Below are 17950 nucleotides of genomic sequence, written 5' to 3'. Positions count from 1 at the left end.
GTTGCCACAACGGATGTTCGCATCTGACATGCGTGGCATACTTGCGGCTTCCGTCACAAAGGCAAGGTGAAAAGATGGATAGGAGCCATTTGCGCCTTGAACCGTGCGTAGGTAGTTTGGTTGCTTGGTAGATAGGTAGAGACCAGAAGAATCCAACGTCTTCATCTCGTATGGACGGACAGACTGAAGAGACAAGATCCAGAGAACTTTGCAAACATGTAACGCGTCTGCCTTTGAAAGAGAGAGCGAGGAAAGCGACAGAAAAGAAGGGGGGGGGGGGGGGGGGAAAAGAAAAAAGAAAGAAAAAAAGAATACAGAAAGAAAGCGAGAAGGAGAAAGCTACCCCCTAAAGTAAATTCCTATCCCCATTAATTCGATAGCAAAGAACAATCGCGCGCTGCGCCGGACATATCCATCATCCATCCATCCATTCATCCGTTTCCCTCGATCTTCTCCTAACACGTTGACACGAACGGACCTAGAAAAGTATCAGAAAAGCAGCAGCCACAGCACCAGAAAGCGGTCACCATCACACACAAGAATACATACGATGCCCCTTGCAACAACCTTCCTGTGTACCCTCTCGCCACGACACCGCGACCAGATCTCATGGCTGGCAAGAGCAGCGCTCGCTTAGCAGTGTTGTGTCACCTTACAACAAGTAGGTAGATGGATGAAGCATGCGTGCCGACTGCGATGAAGTACCCCAAAACGCAGATTCCCCGACGGCAGCACGTCGGCGCGACAACGCCCGGTAAGCCGCAAGTGCACACAATGCGGGACCTGACCTCCCTATGCCATTGCCAAAGAGCTGACGGGAGGCGTCAGTGGCGTGTGAAAAGCAACTGGCTCCGTGCAGGCGTGGTCGGTCTCGGCTCTGGTCGGTGCGTGTGAGCGTGCCTTCGGTCGGCGGAGGTGTTCGGGTCCTTGGTTCTGTTCGAGATGATACATAGGTACATGTAGACAGAGCGTGTGGTGAGGAAGAAGCATTTCAGCTTTAGGCAAGGAGGCAGCAGGATGCCGCGGACAAACAAGGATCGTTCCTTTGAGCAAGAGGGAGGACGGATGCAGTGGGTGGGTGGGTGGGATGCGTCGTCGTGATGCGAAGTGGACTGACTCTAAATCCATGCACATACCGACCGAGTACTGTGCAAGAAAAGAGGTCTACCGCTACCACCGTCTACAATCAGATTAGATGTCCAAGCAGAAGAGCCGCCACCAGCAGTGCAGTACTTTTTCCAGTCATTTCCTCCCCCTCAGTTCTAACACCTCTGTCCCATTCCCGCTCTTTCTATCAACCTCTACGCCTTCTCCCCTATGACCTCGGCCCCTGCCTCCTCCACCGCGCGCACCAGTCCCTCGACTGTGCCCGGCAGCGTCTCGCGATTCACGACGACGCGGAAAAATTTGCCGCGCGGGCCAGGCGCGTAGTCGAACATCCACCCGCGGCGAATCAACCGTTCGGCCATGGCGACGGTGCGCGCGCTGTTGACGTCCTTGTCGGCATCGAGCGTGCCTGCCGGCGCGTAGTAAAAGCACACCTGCAGACACGGCGGCGGAGAAGAGGGTGAGGTGACGAGAACGATGTTGGGCGAAGCGGCGAGGAGCGCGTGCAGTTGTGTTGCACGTGCAAAAGCGGCGGCGACAAGGGAGGAGAGACCTGCTGAGCCATGGTAGGCCCAAGAGAGGTACAATTTGAGGCTGTCGCCGCGGCGGCCGCATTGCGGGGTCAAGTCTGCGAGGTCGTAGATTTCGTCGGTGGGGGTGTTGTGGAAGAGGCTGGCCAGGGGGTGTCAGCAATCAGGGGGAAAGACCAAGGGGGTTCGAAAAAAAAGGGGAACGCACTAGCCGGCCGGCAACGTCATGCTCTGATGGAATTGCCGCAGGTCCTTGGCGATCAAGAAACTGCACGTCATGGGCACGCCGAGCATCTTGTGCGGCGTGATGGCGACGCTGTCGGCGCGCTCAATGCCATCGGTCCGCCCGCGCCGCAGCTCCTCGTTGAAGATTACACATCCGCCCCAGCTGCCATCGACGTGTAGCCACAAGTTGTGTTTCTGGCACACATCGGCAATCTTGTCAAATGGATCAAACGAGCCCATGACGGTGGTGCCCGCCGTCGCGTTGACGTAAAACGGCGTCTCGCCCTCCTGCTGCGCCGCCACGACGAGCGACTCGAGCGCGGCGGCATCCATGCGGCCGTCGGCGTTAACGGGGACGGCGCGCACGGCGCGACTGCCGAAGCCAAAGATTTGCGCCGCCTTTTCCAGGCTGTAGTGCCCGTGGGCCGAGGTGAAGAGGACAAAGCGCCGCGACCCGATGCCATTGTCCTTTGTTTCCGGATACAACGTGTTGCGCGCAATTACGATGCTCGAGCCATTGGACGCGCTGCCGCCCGGCTGATTGATGCCGCCGGCATTGGGACCGGTGAAGCCGACGAGTTGTGCGAGTCGCTTGGTGACGTATTTTTCGACGAGCGTCAGCGCGGGCGACACTTGGTAGACGTGCACCTGGGATGTGTCAGAGGTGTTTCGGCGGCGGCAGGGGGGTTGCCTACATTGGTGTTGAGCACGGCGAGGATGAGTTCGGAAGCTACGCCAATCTAAGTGGCCGTCAGCGAAAAGTCCACAATGATGGCCAGTAGGTACGCACGGCGTTGGTCGAGGCGTACAGCTTATCCAAAAAGCCCTGATCCCAGGTGTTTACCGAGTACTGCAGCACGCGCTCGATGAGCTGGAGAACGCCGTCTTTGCCGACGCCATGGTCAGACAGGTCGAGGGCCAGCAGTGGCTCCAGCTTGTGCGGCGGCAAGAGGTCAACCAGGGCGGTGCGCGGACCGTTGGCGCCGTCCTGTTGCAGGCTGCGGCCTGTGGGCTTGGTGGCGGCGTCGTCGTCGGCGCGGCGGACAAACGGGATGAGCAGCTTTTGAACGGCGTCTAGCAGCTACAATACATGACAATCCATGGATCAGCAGGAATGTGACACGACCGGGAATGAGGGCGCACCGACCTCGGCAACGTCGTCAGCGCGCGAGAGCACATGGCCGTTGGAGATGCCATTGGCGCCGTTGGAGCCGTTGGTGGCCATGTTTGTATCGTATAATGCAATGCAGACGGCGAGAGAGAGGTGGTGGTGCGAAAAGTCAACACCACGACTTGTGAGTGGCGGACCACGACTTTTGCGGCGGCAATGACGGAGCCATGCATGCTGACCTGACAGGGTCCCCGCGCGGTCAGGCCTCATGGTGCCCCCCCCCCTCCCGGCCTTGGCTCATCTGATCCGGATCTCACTCGCTGCTCTCACGATCTCACCCACATCTCGATATATTCGACATTACATCAATGCTCCCTACATGCGCCGCATGCGCCGCCTCGTGGGTCTTCATTTTTCCTCCTTTGCTTTGCCCTTGTCCTGCTTCCTCTTGCCGCGCTGCTTTGCAGCCGCATGCTTTTCCCTTGCCAGCTCTATCGCCGTCTTGGCCTTGTTTTTGTTGTTGTTGTTGTTGTTGTTGTTGTTGTTGCTGTTCTCTGCCGGCTCCGGGAATGGCACAAACGCCCCATTGCCCGCCGTGTCACGCGACTGATTGACCCATTCGGATCTCCGTCGCTTGTACAAGTCCATCCGCCAGTTTCTCCACACCTTGCGGCCCACGTGTGATTCCCGCAGCGCCGCCTCGTTCTCCGCCAGCTCCTCGGCGATGCGTTCCCGAATAAACGCAAGCCCGTGCGTGCCCTTCCAAATGGCGTCGATGACGTGGGATCCTGACGGGTCCAGAGCCATTTCGCCAATGTGCCCATAGAACTGCTGAATCACCTTGCGCCTGAAGATGATGGTGGCGAGCTGCGATGTCAGTGCTTCCTGCAGAGCCCTGCTGGCTGTGGCCGATCTTGCCATTTGTAACGCCAGAGGCGCGCCCAGCCGAGCCAGCGCATCGAAAACGAGCCTGCTGAGCGGCCCCGGCACGCCCAGCATCGTCTGCGCCAACAGTGATCCGTGCAGGCTGTCTGCTGAAGGTTGGCCCTTTTTGCCCTGCGCCTCCCCCTTGGAGCTCTCGGATGTTGCCGGTTCCCCGAGCTTGAGGAGCCTCGAAATCTCAAAGCCGTTGGGTCCCGCATATGCTTTTTCCAGCGCCTGTGCAAGGGGCGCCGTGTTGACCTGTCGTGCGGCGCAGCGTTCGATCAGGCTCCTGATGACGGCGATGCGGTTCCGATCCACTAGTTTCGGCACCTCATGCAGGATCGAGTGCATTGCTTCTTCCAAATCTTCCTTGCTCAGCCGTTCCAGCACCTTGGTTTCGACGTAGCCGGCTATCTCGTTTCGGGCAAGGCTGGCCATGCGCGGCTTGAAAAATTCCTTGTACATCGACTTGAACAGTTTTCCGGGCGCATGCTCAATAATTACTTCGAGCAGTCGCGATCCAATCGTGTCGAACAGCATGCCATGAATAAAGGCGCCGCTCTGGTTCGTCTCTGTCACCGGGTCATCGGGCAGCAGCTTCTTGATGAGCGAGTTTTGATCCTTGGCACGTTGCTTGCCAAACTTGGTCAGCTCGAGTTTGACAAGAAGCTGCAGTACGGGGTTTCCAGTTGGGTGCGTCGCTAGCGCGCGGAGATAGGTCGTGTCCAGTCCGGCCACGCTGCCATTGATCATCTTTTCCAGGGCTGCCAGGAATGCTTCGGGGACGGCCCGGGATTCCAAAATGTTCTCGTCCGGGTTTTCGGCCCTTGCCACGCTGACCTGCTCCTTCTTCTTGCTGTGCAATAACGACCGGTGTGATGAGCGCGCCAGTGATTCGCCGGCCAATACCACGAGCAGCACGCGCAAAGTGTGCGACGCAAATCTGTCCGTCATCAGATAGCCCAGATTGCCCTCAAGTTCGTTGACGGCGTAGAGGAAGAGATTTTCCATGGACACTTGGACATCCTGGGGATCGATGTATTGGTCTTCGGGAGGATTAATCATTTCGTGGGTGACGACGGGGGCAGAGTGAATGAAGAGGGCTTCGCAGCAGTGTGATGCGAACCGGTGTTGGACGAGATTCAGAAAACTGCAGGTCTTAGCATGGTTTGACGCAAAAAGAGGGACAAACCCACTGGCCGCTAAATTTCTTGAACAAATTCTTCAACTGCGTGGCATCCGAGAGTTGGATCAAGCGCTCCATGAGGCGCGAGCAGGATTGACTGTTGGCAATCTTGAGTTCTTTGCCGTCGGCCTCACGATAGACATTGGCAAGGAAGAGGGCGCGCTCTTCAGCATCTCCAAACTGGTTCAACTCGAGCATCTCGTCTGCGCGCTTAAAGTAGTCTTGCTCCTCGTCATCGAGCATGCCATAAAAAACAACCTCGCCAGGCGGGGGGTGGGCGGAAAACTCTGCATTCTGGTGGTCGTCGACGACAGGTTCAGACAGCGCAGGGCGGTCGTCTTGGTCCTGAGCCTTGTATCTCTTGGTCTGGTGTGCATCGTCTTCGGGGGCAATGTGGTCGAGCTTGCGCTTCTTCCTCTCGTCGCGGCGGCCGCGCTTGCGATTTTCCTTGGGCATGGCGGCGGGGTACGGATACGGATGGCAAAACCAATGCAGGGCAAAGGATGGAACAGGGCTCGAGGAAGAAGCGCTCGCGGGAGGAGCGTGTTTTGGTTTGAAGCGCGAGGTGGGAGGGGAGGGCAGAGCTAAAATAGCAATGGTGACGGGTTGGACAAGGATTTTGCGCAGGTAAACGATGGGCGTGACCCTGGCCGTCGCCGGCGACTTCTTGCCCAGATCGCGGGGGCACAGATCTTAGCTTGCACGGATCGCCTAACCTTACCCACATCACCCACCACACCTCACCACCTCACTCTTCTCTACCCTACCCTACCCTACCACCGCCTCCAAGCCATGGCCGACCTGCAGGAGCGCGCCGCAGATTTCCTCAATGACAAGCTTCAGACCCTCGCAGACCTCGATGCCCTCGATCACCTGCTGTCCGAGACGCGCTCCCATCACGCTCTGCTCAAGCAGCAGGTAAGCCATCTTACCTACATGCCGGCACCGCTAATGTCGCCAGCTCCAACAAGCTGAACGCGATGCACACGAAGCTCGTCACGCCGCCAACGACCACGCCTCGTCCCTCCGCACACAGCATGCCGACTTCCAACGCGTCCAGTCCGACGTTGACCGTCGTTTGGCCATCGTCACCCGCTCGGACACGACCGATGACGCCGTCAGCCGATTCCGCGGGAGCATGGACAAGCTATTGGCCCTCGATATTGCTGGCCGCTACACCGAGAGGCTGAAGGAAGTCGACGCACTCAGGTATCCCACGCGCCGCAGCATCTCGTGTATGCACGCTAAGCCGTTCTTGTAGCCGCAACGCTACCACCCACCTCGACTCTTCGGACGAAGCTGCCCTGTCGTCCTATCACCAGCTCAAAGAGCTCAATTCTAGGCTTGGCCCTCTGCACGAGGCTGCCGAAGGAGCTGCACCGCATCTGATTGACCACATATCGAGGACCACGCACCATGTGCGGGGCCAGCTCAAGGACGCGTTTGCTGCCCGGCTCGAGACCGTCTTGAAAAAGATTGGCTGGCCCAAGCGGCCAGAAACTGCACTTCTCGGATCCCTTCACGAGGACTGGGGCAAGAGCGTTGGCAATCTTCTGCAACTGCAAAAACCGGAGCTGGAAGCTGCTGAAAATGCCAAACCCGGCCCGGTGGTCCTGCTGCCCCTGGAAGTCCTGGTCCAACCGCTCGAAATGCGGTTCAGATACCACTTTTACGGAGACAAGCCTACCAACCGCTTGGATAAGCCAGAGTACTTTCTTTCGCACATTGCAGACTTGCTCAACACTTTCAATGATTTCATGGTTGCCAACTTGCAACCAATACTTTTGGAAAGGTTCCGGGGAAGCGATCTGGCCCTCAACACCATCTATATAGACGCCACATGTGCCTTTATCACAGCACTCTTGCCGATGCTGCGGGCCAAGATCTTTGCAACCCTGCCTCAAGCTGCAAGCCAGCCCCAGCTTTTGAGCCACTGGGTACACGAGATTATGAACTTTGATACAAACCTACGAGAAGAGTGGAGATATGACGGCGGCTATGGAGCAGTGGGCTGGAAGGGACTTGCTTGGGAAGTTTTGGTGTTTCAAGATTGGTTCGATCGATGGCTCCACGTCGAAAAAGAGTGTATGTCGCTCCTGAACTTGTATTTGAGCCGTATTGACTCTCCCAGTTGCCCTGTCACGCTACCAGGCCATCATTGATACCCCTGACAGCGGAGAGCTAGATTACGACAGTGTGGATCCAGGCGCGACCAAGCCCACCAAGGCCGCTATCCGCGTCAATGATCTTCTTGAAACCATCACTGGTGCGTACACCTTTCGCCCAAAGAAATATGTTTAACAATCACCAGATCGCTACAAGCCGCTATCGTCGTTTTCACAAAAACTGACGTTCCTCATTGACATTCAAATCTCCATCTTTGACCGCTTCCACGAACGCTTGCGCTCGAGTCTGGAGGCTTTTCTCACCATGACTTCATCTGTTGGTCGCGCAGTACAAGGCATAAGCAGGGAAGAACAGACCCAGCTGCAGGGAATCGCAGGTCTCGACCGCCTTTGTCGAGTATACGGCAGCGCCGACTACCTCGAGCGAGCAATGCGTGACTGGAGCGACGATGTCTTCTTCCTCGAATTGTGGGAGGAATTGCAAGACCGCGCTCGTCGCAGCACTTCAGCAAAACTCGGCCGCGCGCTCGACGTCAGTACCGTGGCAGAGCGCACAAGTAGCACAGTCGGTACAGACGATGAAGCAGGCGCTCTGTTCGACGAGACGGCCTCAGCGTATAACCGGCTACGCGTGCGCTCCGAGTCCGTTATCATCGACGTTCTCGTCTCCAATATCCGCGAAGCACTGCGACCCTACACGCGCGTCAACCCCTGGACCACCCTCTCCACTGCGACGGGCTCGTCCTCGTCCGTCCACCTCTCGCCCTCCTCACCTCTGTCCATCACCGCTGAGCTCGACCCCCTGCTCACCTCCCTATCCTCTTCGCTCGCCTTTCTCGCTAAGACGCTTGCGCGTGCTCCGCTCAGGCGCATTGCGCGCCATTGTTGCGCCGTCATCCAGACACAGCTTTGGGACCGTGTCCTCATGGCGCACTCGTTCAGCACGGCTGGCGCGGCGCAATTTTCCGCCGACATTGCAGCCATTTGCGACGTTGTCGATCACTGGGCGGGCGACGGCTGCGCGGGCAGTGGACTCAGGAAAATCAGAGAGGGTGTGGGCTTGTTGGGTTTGCCCGTCAGGGGCGCGAGGGGTTCCGCATCTTCTCTGGCCAACAACGAGCCAAGCGACGAGGGAGATGCGGAAGCGGAGAAGCGGGAAGATTCCGATGATGCGAAGCTGGGCTTGTGGGAAGTGGAGCAGAGAGTCTTTGCTGACAACGAAAAGGCGAGGGCGGTGTTGGAGGAGCTGGGGTTCGACAGCTTGAGCGAGACGGAGGCGAGGCATGTTTTGGAGAGGAGAGTCGAGCTGGGTAGTTAAGAGGAATAGTTCAACAAGGAATCAGTCACTTGATGATATGTCTAACCAAACGCTCTCCCCATCTTTTCAGACGTTCCTCTTTTTTTTCTTCCTTCACCTGCCTGCCTATCCAAAGCCCTCTCCACCCCCCCCTGTCTCCCTTCCCCTGCGCCACTTTCGCGCCCTGTATCTCACCTCACCTCACCACAACGAAACCAAAACCCCTTCCCTTCGTCGCGATCGGCTTTCTCCGCCCCTGCCCGCCCATCATCGACGCCCTGAGGCGGGTTGGGTCGTCCTAACGCAGGGACCTCTCCCGCCCGCCACGTGCCCGTCCAACGCCACTTCCGTCATGCTGGCGCCATGTCAGCTCACTTTCTAGTGATTGGGTTTCTTTTTCGTCGTGGTTTGATGTCTCGCTCTTGTCGCTGGGCATCGCGTCGCATCGCATCGCATCGCATCGCATCGACATGCGGACACACCTGATGGTGGTTGGGAGATGGAGAGGGAGATGGGGAGAGGGGGAATGGTCTGGTTGGGGTCGGGTCATGTGGAATTAGGTCTGCTTGTGGGTTATATCTGCTTGTTGTGGGTTGGTGGAGGGCGGGGGGTGGGTGATGCGAGCGATAGAGATTTGGATCTGGATCTCGGAGGAGATGTCGTGTGTATTGCGCTGTTGCGCTTCTCTATGTAACTACTCACGGACAGTGCCCACTCAAGGCAGTAAGTACATGGAACAAACAATCCACCCACCCACCTACCACTCACCACCTCCTCTCCATCAACAAACCAATCACGAACAAACTCATCACACCCTTCCTCGTCTCCCATGCTCTCCCCCTTGTCATCCTCACTCCCCAGGTACACCGTCGCTGATCAACATTTCGCTGCTCGACACGAAAGAATCTAGATTCGCCCTGCTTTGCTAATTCGCTCTTGCATGCTACATCCCTGTCTCCCGCGCTGCGGGACCCTCGATCGCGGCGACCGGGGGTGGCGAGATCTTGCGTTCGGCGCGTGCTTGCTTTTTTTGCGCGGGGGTTGTTTTTGGGCGGTCGTCGGAGGTGCCGGTTTAATGCTGAGGGTGGCTTTGTCTACCTTCTTGCTTCTGTCTGTCTGGCTATCTGGCTGGCTGCCGGCCCACGCGTCGTGGAGGTCGCATCGTGATCGTTCTCCGCCAGAGTCACGACGAAAACGGGACGAAGCACCAACGATCTGGGCGATGGCTTCGTCGAAAAATGCACGCATCAATGCAGCGCCCCCCTGTCTTCTTGCTAAGGTATCGCTGTCCTGTCCTAACCCCCCCCCCCCCCCCCCCCCCCTTTCCCTGTCTGTTCACTGTGAGCATCTTTAAACTGACCAGTCACAAGAGAATGGCTTTCGACGTAACGAGATGGTGATTTCGCTACTCAGTCGAAAACGCCTTGAAGCGTGCGTGCGTGCGTGCGTGGAAGGGCGAGCGACAGAGCACGTCGAGAAGCGATCGAAGAACGAAGAGTCCCCCTCAAACTTCTGGGCGGCAATTCAGCAAGCCTTTGCCGAGTTTGTGTAGAGTAATTGGGCAAAAGGATCGTGCGCTGTCCGCGGATCGTCGGGTTGTCTTGATAAACCGCGGTGCTTGCAGTTGTTGAGAGAGCAGTACTTGGATGATCGGATGCAGTCTTTCAAGTAGTGGAAGCGCGTTGGATTGGTGGTTTTTATGCGCTTTGGTCGACAGCTACGAAGCGTTGGCGTTGCTTTGTTGGATGGGAACAGCGAAGTGTTGGTGTAGTACTCCCCTTCCCTTTGGAAATTCGGGGAGTGGCTTAAATGATCTGTAGAGCGAGCTTAGAGAAGAGAGCGGTTCCGATGTGAATGCTTAGTGCTTGTGCGATTGTTTTCTCAAAGCCTAAGTCGTTGAGGAAAACAGGGGGCGTTGGGTGGAGGGCGAGGGACGTAAGTAGGAGGCGGAGCACAGGTGTCAAACGAAAGAAAAAGGATTCTGGAAGTTGAGCACCCCTTAAGAGCCGTAGCAAACCCATTAACCAACTACCTGTCTGATAGAATTGCATCCTCACTCATCCGTCCATCAAAAAAGGAGCATCACCAAGTCCTAGATCCTATCCGGGCAGGGACGCCGCGACGGCGCCAACCCGAGCTGGGCTATTCATGACAACGTGCAAGGCTTGGTACTCAGTGACACCGCGCCTAAACGGCAGTTGAGCGCACGCAACCATGCGATCGGTTCAGCATTCCAGCTTTCAGGGACAGGGAAGATCGGAAGCAGTCCGCCGTCCGCAAACTATACTCCTGTTCCCTCGGAAATTCCGAAGAAACGTTGCGCGGTGGCTTCAAGCGCCAAAAGCCTTTGATCCTGCGGCTTGATGGACAAGGCGGCCAAAGTCAGTTTCGTTGTCGGATTGATGGTTTTGTGCTGCTGCGGATTTGGAGTCTGGCGTTTGGAGTCGGCTTCGATTCCGATTCGTATCTGGGTGCGAATAAATAGAAGTGGTTGGCGAGCGGGACAAGCCATGTAGCGCTAGCCAATTCCTTGGAGCTCGGTTGTGCGTCGACCATGGCCATGTCATTGATACGTGTGAGAGAGGTAGAAGCTTCGCCAAATGAGTATTGCGGGTTGGTCTGGTGCTGATGCGCAGCGGCGAATTAGATTTCGATTTTGTGAAATCCTGCGCCCCTGTACTTTTATCTTATTGATGAGCTTTGTGGTTTGGGCTTGCGTAAGACAAACAACCTGCTCAGAAATGTCCTTTTCTTTATTTGCAAATTCCGCTTAGCACTTGGGTTTGCCGGGAATACTCTCGGGAATCAGAATCATCGACATTACCCATCAGCTTCTGAGTCAGAATAACCATTTGGTAAGCAATAGCAATTGAGATACAAGGAACATCGTCGATTCTTTTCAAAGTAAAGGCGCGCTTTTTCCAAGTGTAGCTAGTTGTTCCTTTGCTTGGCGATCAGCCACCTTCAAGAACGTGCCCAGCATGTTTTCAATTCTATGCCGTATTTCTTAACACGATCCTTGGCGACAGGAGGTAGTCTGTTACCAAAAGCTTAGCAGCCTTGGAAGCGCACTGCGCCTCCGGAAATCATCATATTCAAGGGTCTCTGGTACGTTTGGTCGTACTGCCTCAGCACTCATTGGAAGGCCACGCGCACTGCCCCGAGTCTTCCAGAGTGCCGAGTATTGACGTCGCAGGAGACGAGAAGGCGAGAGCTTGCTCTGGAGACCAGCCGCGATTCTTCCTTTTTCGATATCTATTTCTCTTGTGCTGAGTCGATGTCGCCTCTATGAAATTGCGGCGCCGGCCAACAGCCTCGGTCGAAGCCGTATGTGGTTCTAATCGACATCTTTGCGCGTCAGGTAGTTTGATTCGTAGCGCCATAGCCGTGGACAGAAACAATGTCGGAGACGGTCAGTCCGGCATAGGACGGCCGTGAGTATTCGAAATACTTATTGCCATCCTTCAAGCTGGACGGACGTTCGTTCAGTGTAAAATAGCCTTCAAACTTGACTGGACCGGTCGGGTTGTACCAATGACCTTGACCCGAAGCGTCGACGACTGTGGTCCCTGAGGAGCCGGACAAGGTGACAGAGTCCATAGGGGCGAGAACGATGTTTTTGATGTTGGTGAAGTACACATTCTCGATGACTACACTACCACCCGTCGGAGGCTTGGAAAACTCATCGCGCGGTGTGTTGAAGGCGGTTTCCACGTTGACAAAATTGCTGTCGACAAAGGAGATGGATCCAATGTTTTGGCTTTCGGGGCTCTGAGCTGTCATGTTGACACCAATCTTGCAGTCCTCAACGTGGATGCTCTTGTAGTACCATCTCCAGTCTCAAAGGTGGTCTCGCAACCATAGAAAGACAGGTTGCGCATGGCAAACTGCTGGTGGACCCAATGAGCCTCGGCCCTACCGCCGTAGAAAACCAAATCAGCCATGAGCCCGCCGGATCCTGCATGCGTCAGTCACAGCGAACCAAAGTAGTCTGCGCACTTACCCTCCTCCATGAAGATGCCCTGTTGCTGAGACCCGGGACGCCTTGACATCTGGAAGACGACATTCGGGATGATGGTCCCTTGGGACATCGGCCAGTGGATTCCAGTGGGAGTAGCAGTAAAATTTGCCGGGATGTCGGTAATGTCAATGACAAAATTGCGAATCTGGCGTAGGAAGACTCCGATGGCTTTGTAGGAGAGCCCCTTGTCCCCCTACTTGTTGCCATCAATAACACCGAGGCCAGTAAAGTCGGCCATGGCTTTGAGCAGAGGTGGGCAGTTTGGATCACCAATTAGCTGGGTGTAGTAGTATTAGTCAATGATGGATTTTGAAACTAGATAGGTTCCCTGCAACTCAATTTCAGAGCATTTCAGCCAGTCAGTCAGACAGTTAATGGAAACCAGTCGATTTTCGAAAACTGTGGCCACCACATTTTGCTCAGAGATGCATCAAGGTAGTAATAAACGGTCAAAGAATGTCCTAGCCTCAGTGTTTGGGGCCACTTAGAATGAGGACTTGCTCCTTCAGCGTACATCAAAGCTGGCGCCCGAAAACCTCCTGATCACAGTCAAAACAACAGCAACATGGTAAAAGGAAAGCTCAACAGTCCACACGCAACATCGTGGTTTGCTTCATATATATTTCTTATCCTTAATAGCTCTCGAATGCAAGCTTACAAGCCGACGGTAATATCTTACCTATTCTCCAATTCAAATCTCACGAGGAAACAATGACCTGTCGAAAGGCATTAGTGAGCTATTAGTGATTATCTATCCGGCTATCCACCTAACCCCTGGTCTCGATACACTACATTGGGGACTGGACTAGCACGACGAAAGATGTGGAAGTCTCCACATGTTGGCCGGTCCGAAAGTGCGCAGCACCAGCACCAGCGCCAGCAGCACCAGCAGCAGGCAGCAGCATGCAGCTTGCAGGGCGCTCTCCCGTCTTCCTGGTCCAACAGACTTCGTTGTTTGCAAGATAGTTTTGCATTGTGGCGGTTGATGAAAAGCACGCTTTGCTGTTGCTGTTAAAGCTCACCACATTGTTCTCACACGACACACTTGAAGATGAACGAGGACAGCATTGTGCCTCTCGGAGTCATGCACAGTCGCATACTGCGGCATCTTGGCTAGTCCTCGCCGAAGTCTTTGCGGAAAACGGAATGCTGTTCTTGTGAACGTTGCGCTAGACCGAAGCGCCGCTGGCCCTCGGCCTCCATCCAGTTCCCTCTCAACCAATCCATCTATCTCTGTCTTGAATGCCCGACCGAGGACAGCAGTCGTAGATCCGGCTCACGAAATTGCCTTCCAGCCCCTTCCGACAAAAATCGCCCTCGCCAACGAGACGAGCGCAGCACTGAATCGCCCATCAAAAACAATCGCACGCTGAAGCCTCGCATGGACAGATAGAGCACGTCGGACACGAAGCGTGGGAGGCGCGAACGGCGAGGCACATGGACAGGAGGCATGTAGACAGTTCAAGATTTTCGAGTCGCAGGGCTATGCCACGCCTAATCTCCATTCTTGAAGCCCACCACAAGGAACCAAGATCTTGCAAGCATGGCGGCGGACCGCTCGCACATAGTGTTTTCAGAGAAAGACACGAGAGCTCGAAGCAGACGAGGGTGTAACCAGAGAGAGAGAGAGAGAGAGAGAGAGAGAGAGCAAAAAGCCGCCAGAGCTATTTCACTGATCTCAGCGCAACGAAAGCCGAACAAGAAGGCCAACTGACGCAACCTGCAAAAACGCCGGCGCGACTCATCAAGCGCGGGTAGCAGATATCATTTATTTTCCACCAAATGTGTGCAATGACCTTCTCAGTCCTCTCCCTCCCCCTACTCCCCTCCCCCCTATCAACCGAATCCGTCCCCTCTGACCTCGTCTCTCGGCACCACCACCAGAGATCAACCGTGGTGATCACGAACAAAAGCAAGCACATACGCAGTCCTGAATCTCCCAATTGCGCGCCACCGGATCCATCGAGCCCTCCCCTTCGCTCCTCTCCGGACGCACCTTTCTCTCTCTTTCTTTCTCTCTTTCATTTCCGTCCACATGCCTCGAACCACCCGCCTCGACAGCCGCTACGGATGAAGTCGCGCGTGCAGTCAACCAGTCAGCCATGTCGTGTTCAAAAGCCGGCAAAAACTCAACCGACGCCTTCTACCTCTACTCTAACCCCCCACGCTCGCCCCTCGGCCTCGGCGGCTGCGCCTCTAAAATACTCGGATCCAACGCCATACTCGAATAATCCTGCTCATTCTCCAAACCCAACTGCTGCTCCGACGCCTCGCCCCGTCCACGTTCATTCACGGCGGCATCGTCGCGGGCGAGGTCGTGCGCGAGAGCGTGCGCGAGCTGCGCGTCGACGTCGTGGGGCGCTGGCTGCTGCGGGGGAGGAGGCGACGTGCCGGGCGGGCGGTAGTCGTGCGCTTGGTTGAACTGGTGGTGGTGGGCGTAGGGATGGGAGTCAGCGCCACAGAAGAATGGCTGCGTGTCGCCGCCTTGTTCCTGGTGCTGATGGTGACGGTGATGCTGGAAAGGGTAGTCCGAGTGATGCTCATGACCAAAGGGGCCGTGGGTGGTCGACGACGATGACGACGATGCTATGGGCGGATGGAGCGGTGGCGGCAGGGCAGGATCGGGTTCGATGACGGCCGTCTTGGACGCGGGGGAAAAGCCATTGGGAGCGGGATGCGAGGCGTGTTGGCCGATTTGAGCCATGGACGAAGCAGCAGCGGCGGAAGGAGAGCAAGGATCAGAAGCGGCACTGCTAGCAAAGGCACCAACACCATCGAATGAAGCATATAGCGGGTGTTGCTGAGCATCCCCACCAGCACCACCAGCAGAAAGAGTCGCAATAGTTGGTGGAGATGCAGCAGCCTTGTACGCAGGCAGGGGAGCAGCAATTCGGCTGCCACCACCACCACCACCACCAGCAGCAGTAGCAGCAGACGAAGAAGACACAGTTGTGGCAGACTTTAGCTGCGCCTTCTTGCGCACCTTTTCGCCACACTCGGCACAATTCTCAATCACGTCCGTCACGGTGCCCTTGATGCGGTTCCAGTGATACTTCACCGATACATTGGCCGTCGTCTTATTGATGCCAGCATGGTGACTGCCCGCATTGTTGTCATTGTTACTGTTGCCGCCGCCGTTTTTGTTGATGTGATTGCTACCATTGTTGTTGTTGCTGATTATACCGCCGCTACGGTGGAATTGCCTAGCAATCTCGTATTGCTGTCGCGGATCCGAAATCACCTCCTTGTCGCCGAGCATGAGCTTGACGCGCCTGGTCCCCGCGTCGGTCGAGATGGAAGAGATGCCAGTTGGGGGTCTCGCCGCCGCGGCCTTGATGCTGTCGTCATCATCGCCCAGCTCGACAAGTGTGTAGTTCCTCACTGCGGCTCGGAGTCTGTTCTTCTCGGCGGAATCAGCGTCGCCCGGATACTTGCCCGTCAAGAGGTAATACTTGATGCGCTCGAAGCGGCGCTCGTCGTCCGCGTCTTCCTTGTTGTAGCCCAGGTGCCGGCCGTAGATGATGGCGTCGACGAAGTGGCCCTCGGGCTGCGTCTTGAGGTTGCCGCACCCGGGCACCCGCCCGATGCGCTTGAAGCCCAGCGAGTCCCAGATGCGGCATGACGCCACGTTGGTCTCGTAAACCAGGTTGAAAACCGAGTACGTGTAGCCCTGCGGCGAAGCAAACGAATCAGCTCATCGGCAATGTTGAAAAGACTCGAAAACGTACCAGCAGCGGCGCCCACTCCAAGTAGCACTCGCCCATCAGCTTGCCCACGCCCCTGTTCCTCGCGCCATCGGTGACGACGAAGCCGGCATTGCACACATGCGAGCTGCGGCCAGGATAATTTGGCTTGATATAGAAGCTGCCCAGACACAGCTTGTCCCAGCCGGCACCTTCAGCCTCCCATCGCCACAGCGCGCCTTGCCCGTCTTCAGCAACGTCGCCGAGCACCATGATGGCGGCAAAGTTTTGGAACCAGTAGCGGCCAAACGCCTCGACGCTAAAGGGAGCCGTCATTGGGTACGTGTCGCCACGCTCAATCTCGCTGTTCATCTGCGCGCACAGGTACTCGACCAGCGACAGCGGCACGCGGTCCGCAGAGCCAAACGGAACCAAGGTCGCCTTGGTCGTACGGTCTCGCAGCGTCACGGGCTTGGCCACGATGGACGCGGGCAGGGGCGTCGAGGCGTCCGGGAAAGGCGCAGCGCCAGACTGGCGATAGATGGTTGGGGAGGTAGGGTCGTCAAGGAGGGCAGGCATGATGTCTTCTGATTTTCCTTGCTCTTTCAATGCGTAGTTGTGAAAATTGCCAGCCAGCCAGCCAGCCAGACAGCCAGACAGATAGATGGACAATGGACCCGGGAAACGAAAAATTCAAACGACGCGATATCGCCTTCAATCAGCCAGTCAGTCAATCATTCAGCCTTTTATACCCTGCAGCCATGGCAGCGGCGCTCTCAACACCTTGGACCACGCTCTGCGTATTTCGTACTCGGCGCGACGGCGATGCCCTCACAGAATCCCCGCCGCCCGCGCCCTACGCATGTCAAGGCAGACAGCGAATGACATATCCGCGGACAAACACCGAGCAAGGCAACGAACGCAGCGAAAGAAAGAAGAAGAGCAAAAAAAAAGAAAAAAAAAAAAAAAAAAAGGAGGCCTTGAACGCACCCTATACGTGCGCCATGGCAACGCTCGTCAAAGACATGCCGGTGGCTCAGTCGTGGTCGTGTCGTGCTCACATGTACGGCGTGGTGTGCTGTCGACTGCCTGGGTGCGGTGGAGGTTCTCTCGGTCGGCTCGTCTTCGGCCCGTGGAGCAGCAACTTAAGAGAGCGTGGACCCGACATCGGACCCCAGTGGACCCTGACTCTCACATCAGTGGATTCTCGGTGAGTGCGCACGTGAGACGCCAAGCTGCTGCGGTGCTGGACCAGTAAGCGGGGACATGGATGCAGGCATAACCGCCCGCCTTGGAATGGTTTCTCCACGGAACCGAATGGGATCAACAGCCTACACACGGCACACCCACCTACCTGTACTATGCACTTTATGCATGCTCTACTCCATATCCATGGTCTGTCTCCCAAAAGAGAAAAGGCCAGCGCGGAACAAAGTGCACCAACGCGAGAGGTGCAGAATGAACCACTCACTCACTCACTCACTCACTCATTCACTCTTACCCGCATCACATACATACATACATGCACACATAACAGACATGCACGCACGCACGCAAGTAGTGTAGTATTATACATCTTCAAACCGGTTCCAAAAAACCCACATATCTACCGAGCGAGCACGTGAAGACAAAACCGATACGACCCAAGTTGCGGCCAGGCCCGCCCCGAATCAACGGGAAGGACTGGAAGAAATGGAAGGATGATGTCCGTTGCATAGCTTAGACCCCATCACCATGTCA

The 17950-nt window shown here is 56.2% G+C and overlaps 5 protein-coding genes across 5 annotated transcripts; 2 read left to right on the top strand and 3 right to left on the bottom strand.

The window, feature by feature from the left end:
• Nucleotides 1–1075: 1075 nt before the first annotated feature.
• On the bottom strand, nucleotides 1076–5681 carry IWZ02DRAFT_473622 (pyridoxal phosphate-dependent transferase). Its single transcript, XM_066768989.1, has 7 exons — nucleotides 5094–5681; nucleotides 3640–5047; nucleotides 3550–3606; nucleotides 2653–2943; nucleotides 2558–2602; nucleotides 1846–2510; nucleotides 1076–1779 (listed from the first exon to the last, which is right to left on the bottom strand). Exons 1-7 carry the CDS (start codon nucleotides 5537–5539, stop codon nucleotides 1302–1304), a joined length of 3390 nt encoding a protein of 1129 aa, XP_066626594.1. The 5' UTR covers nucleotides 5540–5681; the 3' UTR covers nucleotides 1076–1301.
• Nucleotides 5682–5810: 129 nt separating this feature from the next.
• IWZ02DRAFT_396640 (TIP-1 family-domain-containing protein) lies at nucleotides 5811–8589 on the top strand. The gene is made up of 5 exons (XM_066765589.1): nucleotides 5811–6001; nucleotides 6045–6292; nucleotides 6345–7168; nucleotides 7215–7349; nucleotides 7395–8589. Exons 1-5 carry the CDS (start codon nucleotides 5876–5878, stop codon nucleotides 8525–8527), a joined length of 2466 nt encoding a protein of 821 aa, XP_066626593.1. The 5' UTR covers nucleotides 5811–5875; the 3' UTR covers nucleotides 8528–8589.
• A 662-nt stretch (nucleotides 8590–9251) lies between these two features.
• On the top strand, nucleotides 9252–10029 carry IWZ02DRAFT_144157 (uncharacterized protein). The gene is made up of 2 exons (XM_066761809.1): nucleotides 9252–9785; nucleotides 9877–10029. Exons 1-2 carry the CDS (start codon nucleotides 9447–9449, stop codon nucleotides 9904–9906), a joined length of 369 nt encoding a protein of 122 aa, XP_066626592.1. The 5' UTR covers nucleotides 9252–9446; the 3' UTR covers nucleotides 9907–10029.
• A 1834-nt stretch (nucleotides 10030–11863) lies between these two features.
• Nucleotides 11864–12765, bottom strand: IWZ02DRAFT_430393 (pectate lyase superfamily protein-domain-containing protein; the record flags this gene model as incomplete). Its single annotated transcript, XM_066766064.1, has 4 exons — nucleotides 11864–12282; nucleotides 12336–12464; nucleotides 12510–12720; nucleotides 12742–12765. The coding sequence occupies 4 exons, from the start codon at nucleotides 12763–12765 to the stop codon at nucleotides 11864–11866; spliced, it is 783 nt and encodes a 260-aa protein (XP_066626591.1).
• A 1797-nt stretch (nucleotides 12766–14562) lies between these two features.
• Nucleotides 14563–16887, bottom strand: IWZ02DRAFT_144122 (uncharacterized protein). The gene is made up of 2 exons (XM_066761808.1): nucleotides 16256–16887; nucleotides 14563–16197 (listed from the first exon to the last, which is right to left on the bottom strand). Exons 1-2 carry the CDS (start codon nucleotides 16787–16789, stop codon nucleotides 14677–14679), a joined length of 2055 nt encoding a protein of 684 aa, XP_066626590.1. The 5' UTR covers nucleotides 16790–16887; the 3' UTR covers nucleotides 14563–14676.
• Between the last annotated feature and the right edge of the window lie 1063 nt (nucleotides 16888–17950).

This window comes from Phyllosticta citriasiana (genome assembly GCF_038021145.1).
Source record: "Phyllosticta citriasiana strain CBS 120426 chromosome Unknown IWZ02scaffold_2, whole genome shotgun sequence".
Taxonomy (NCBI): Eukaryota; Fungi; Ascomycota; class Dothideomycetes; order Botryosphaeriales; family Phyllostictaceae; genus Phyllosticta; species Phyllosticta citriasiana.
The sequence above is the reverse complement of the archived record's forward strand: the minus strand, read 5'-3'. Positions and strand labels throughout refer to the sequence as shown.

Excerpts from the sequence above, each read along its gene's own strand:
- IWZ02DRAFT_473622 (XM_066768989.1), bottom strand. The coding sequence starts at position 5,539 with ATGCCCAAGGAAAATCGCAAGCGCGGCCGCCGCGACGAGAGGAAGAAG. Across the intron at positions 2,603-2,652 it reads TGTACGCCTCGACCAACGCC|ATTGGCGTAGCTTCCGAACT; the intron begins GTGCGTACCTAC and ends ACGGCCACTTAG. Across the intron at positions 1,780-1,845 it reads ATGACGTTGCCGGCCGGCTA|CCTCTTCCACAACACCCCCA; the intron begins GTGCGTTCCCCT and ends CCCCCTGGCCAG.
- IWZ02DRAFT_396640 (XM_066765589.1), top strand. The coding sequence starts at position 5,876 with ATGGCCGACCTGCAGGAGCGCGCCGCAGATTTCCTCAATGACAAGCTT. Across the intron at positions 7,169-7,214 it reads GCTCCACGTCGAAAAAGAGT|TTGCCCTGTCACGCTACCAG; the intron begins GTATGTCGCTCC and ends TGACTCTCCCAG. Across the intron at positions 7,350-7,394 it reads TCTTCTTGAAACCATCACTG|ATCGCTACAAGCCGCTATCG; the intron begins GTGCGTACACCT and ends AACAATCACCAG.
- IWZ02DRAFT_144157 (XM_066761809.1), top strand. The coding sequence starts at position 9,447 with ATGCTACATCCCTGTCTCCCGCGCTGCGGGACCCTCGATCGCGGCGAC. Across the intron at positions 9,786-9,876 it reads CCCCCTGTCTTCTTGCTAAG|AGAATGGCTTTCGACGTAAC; the intron begins GTATCGCTGTCC and ends ACCAGTCACAAG.
- IWZ02DRAFT_144122 (XM_066761808.1), bottom strand. The coding sequence starts at position 16,789 with ATGCCTGCCCTCCTTGACGACCCTACCTCCCCAACCATCTATCGCCAG. Across the intron at positions 16,198-16,255 it reads TGGAGTGGGCGCCGCTGCTG|GGCTACACGTACTCGGTTTT; the intron begins GTACGTTTTCGA and ends GCTTCGCCGCAG.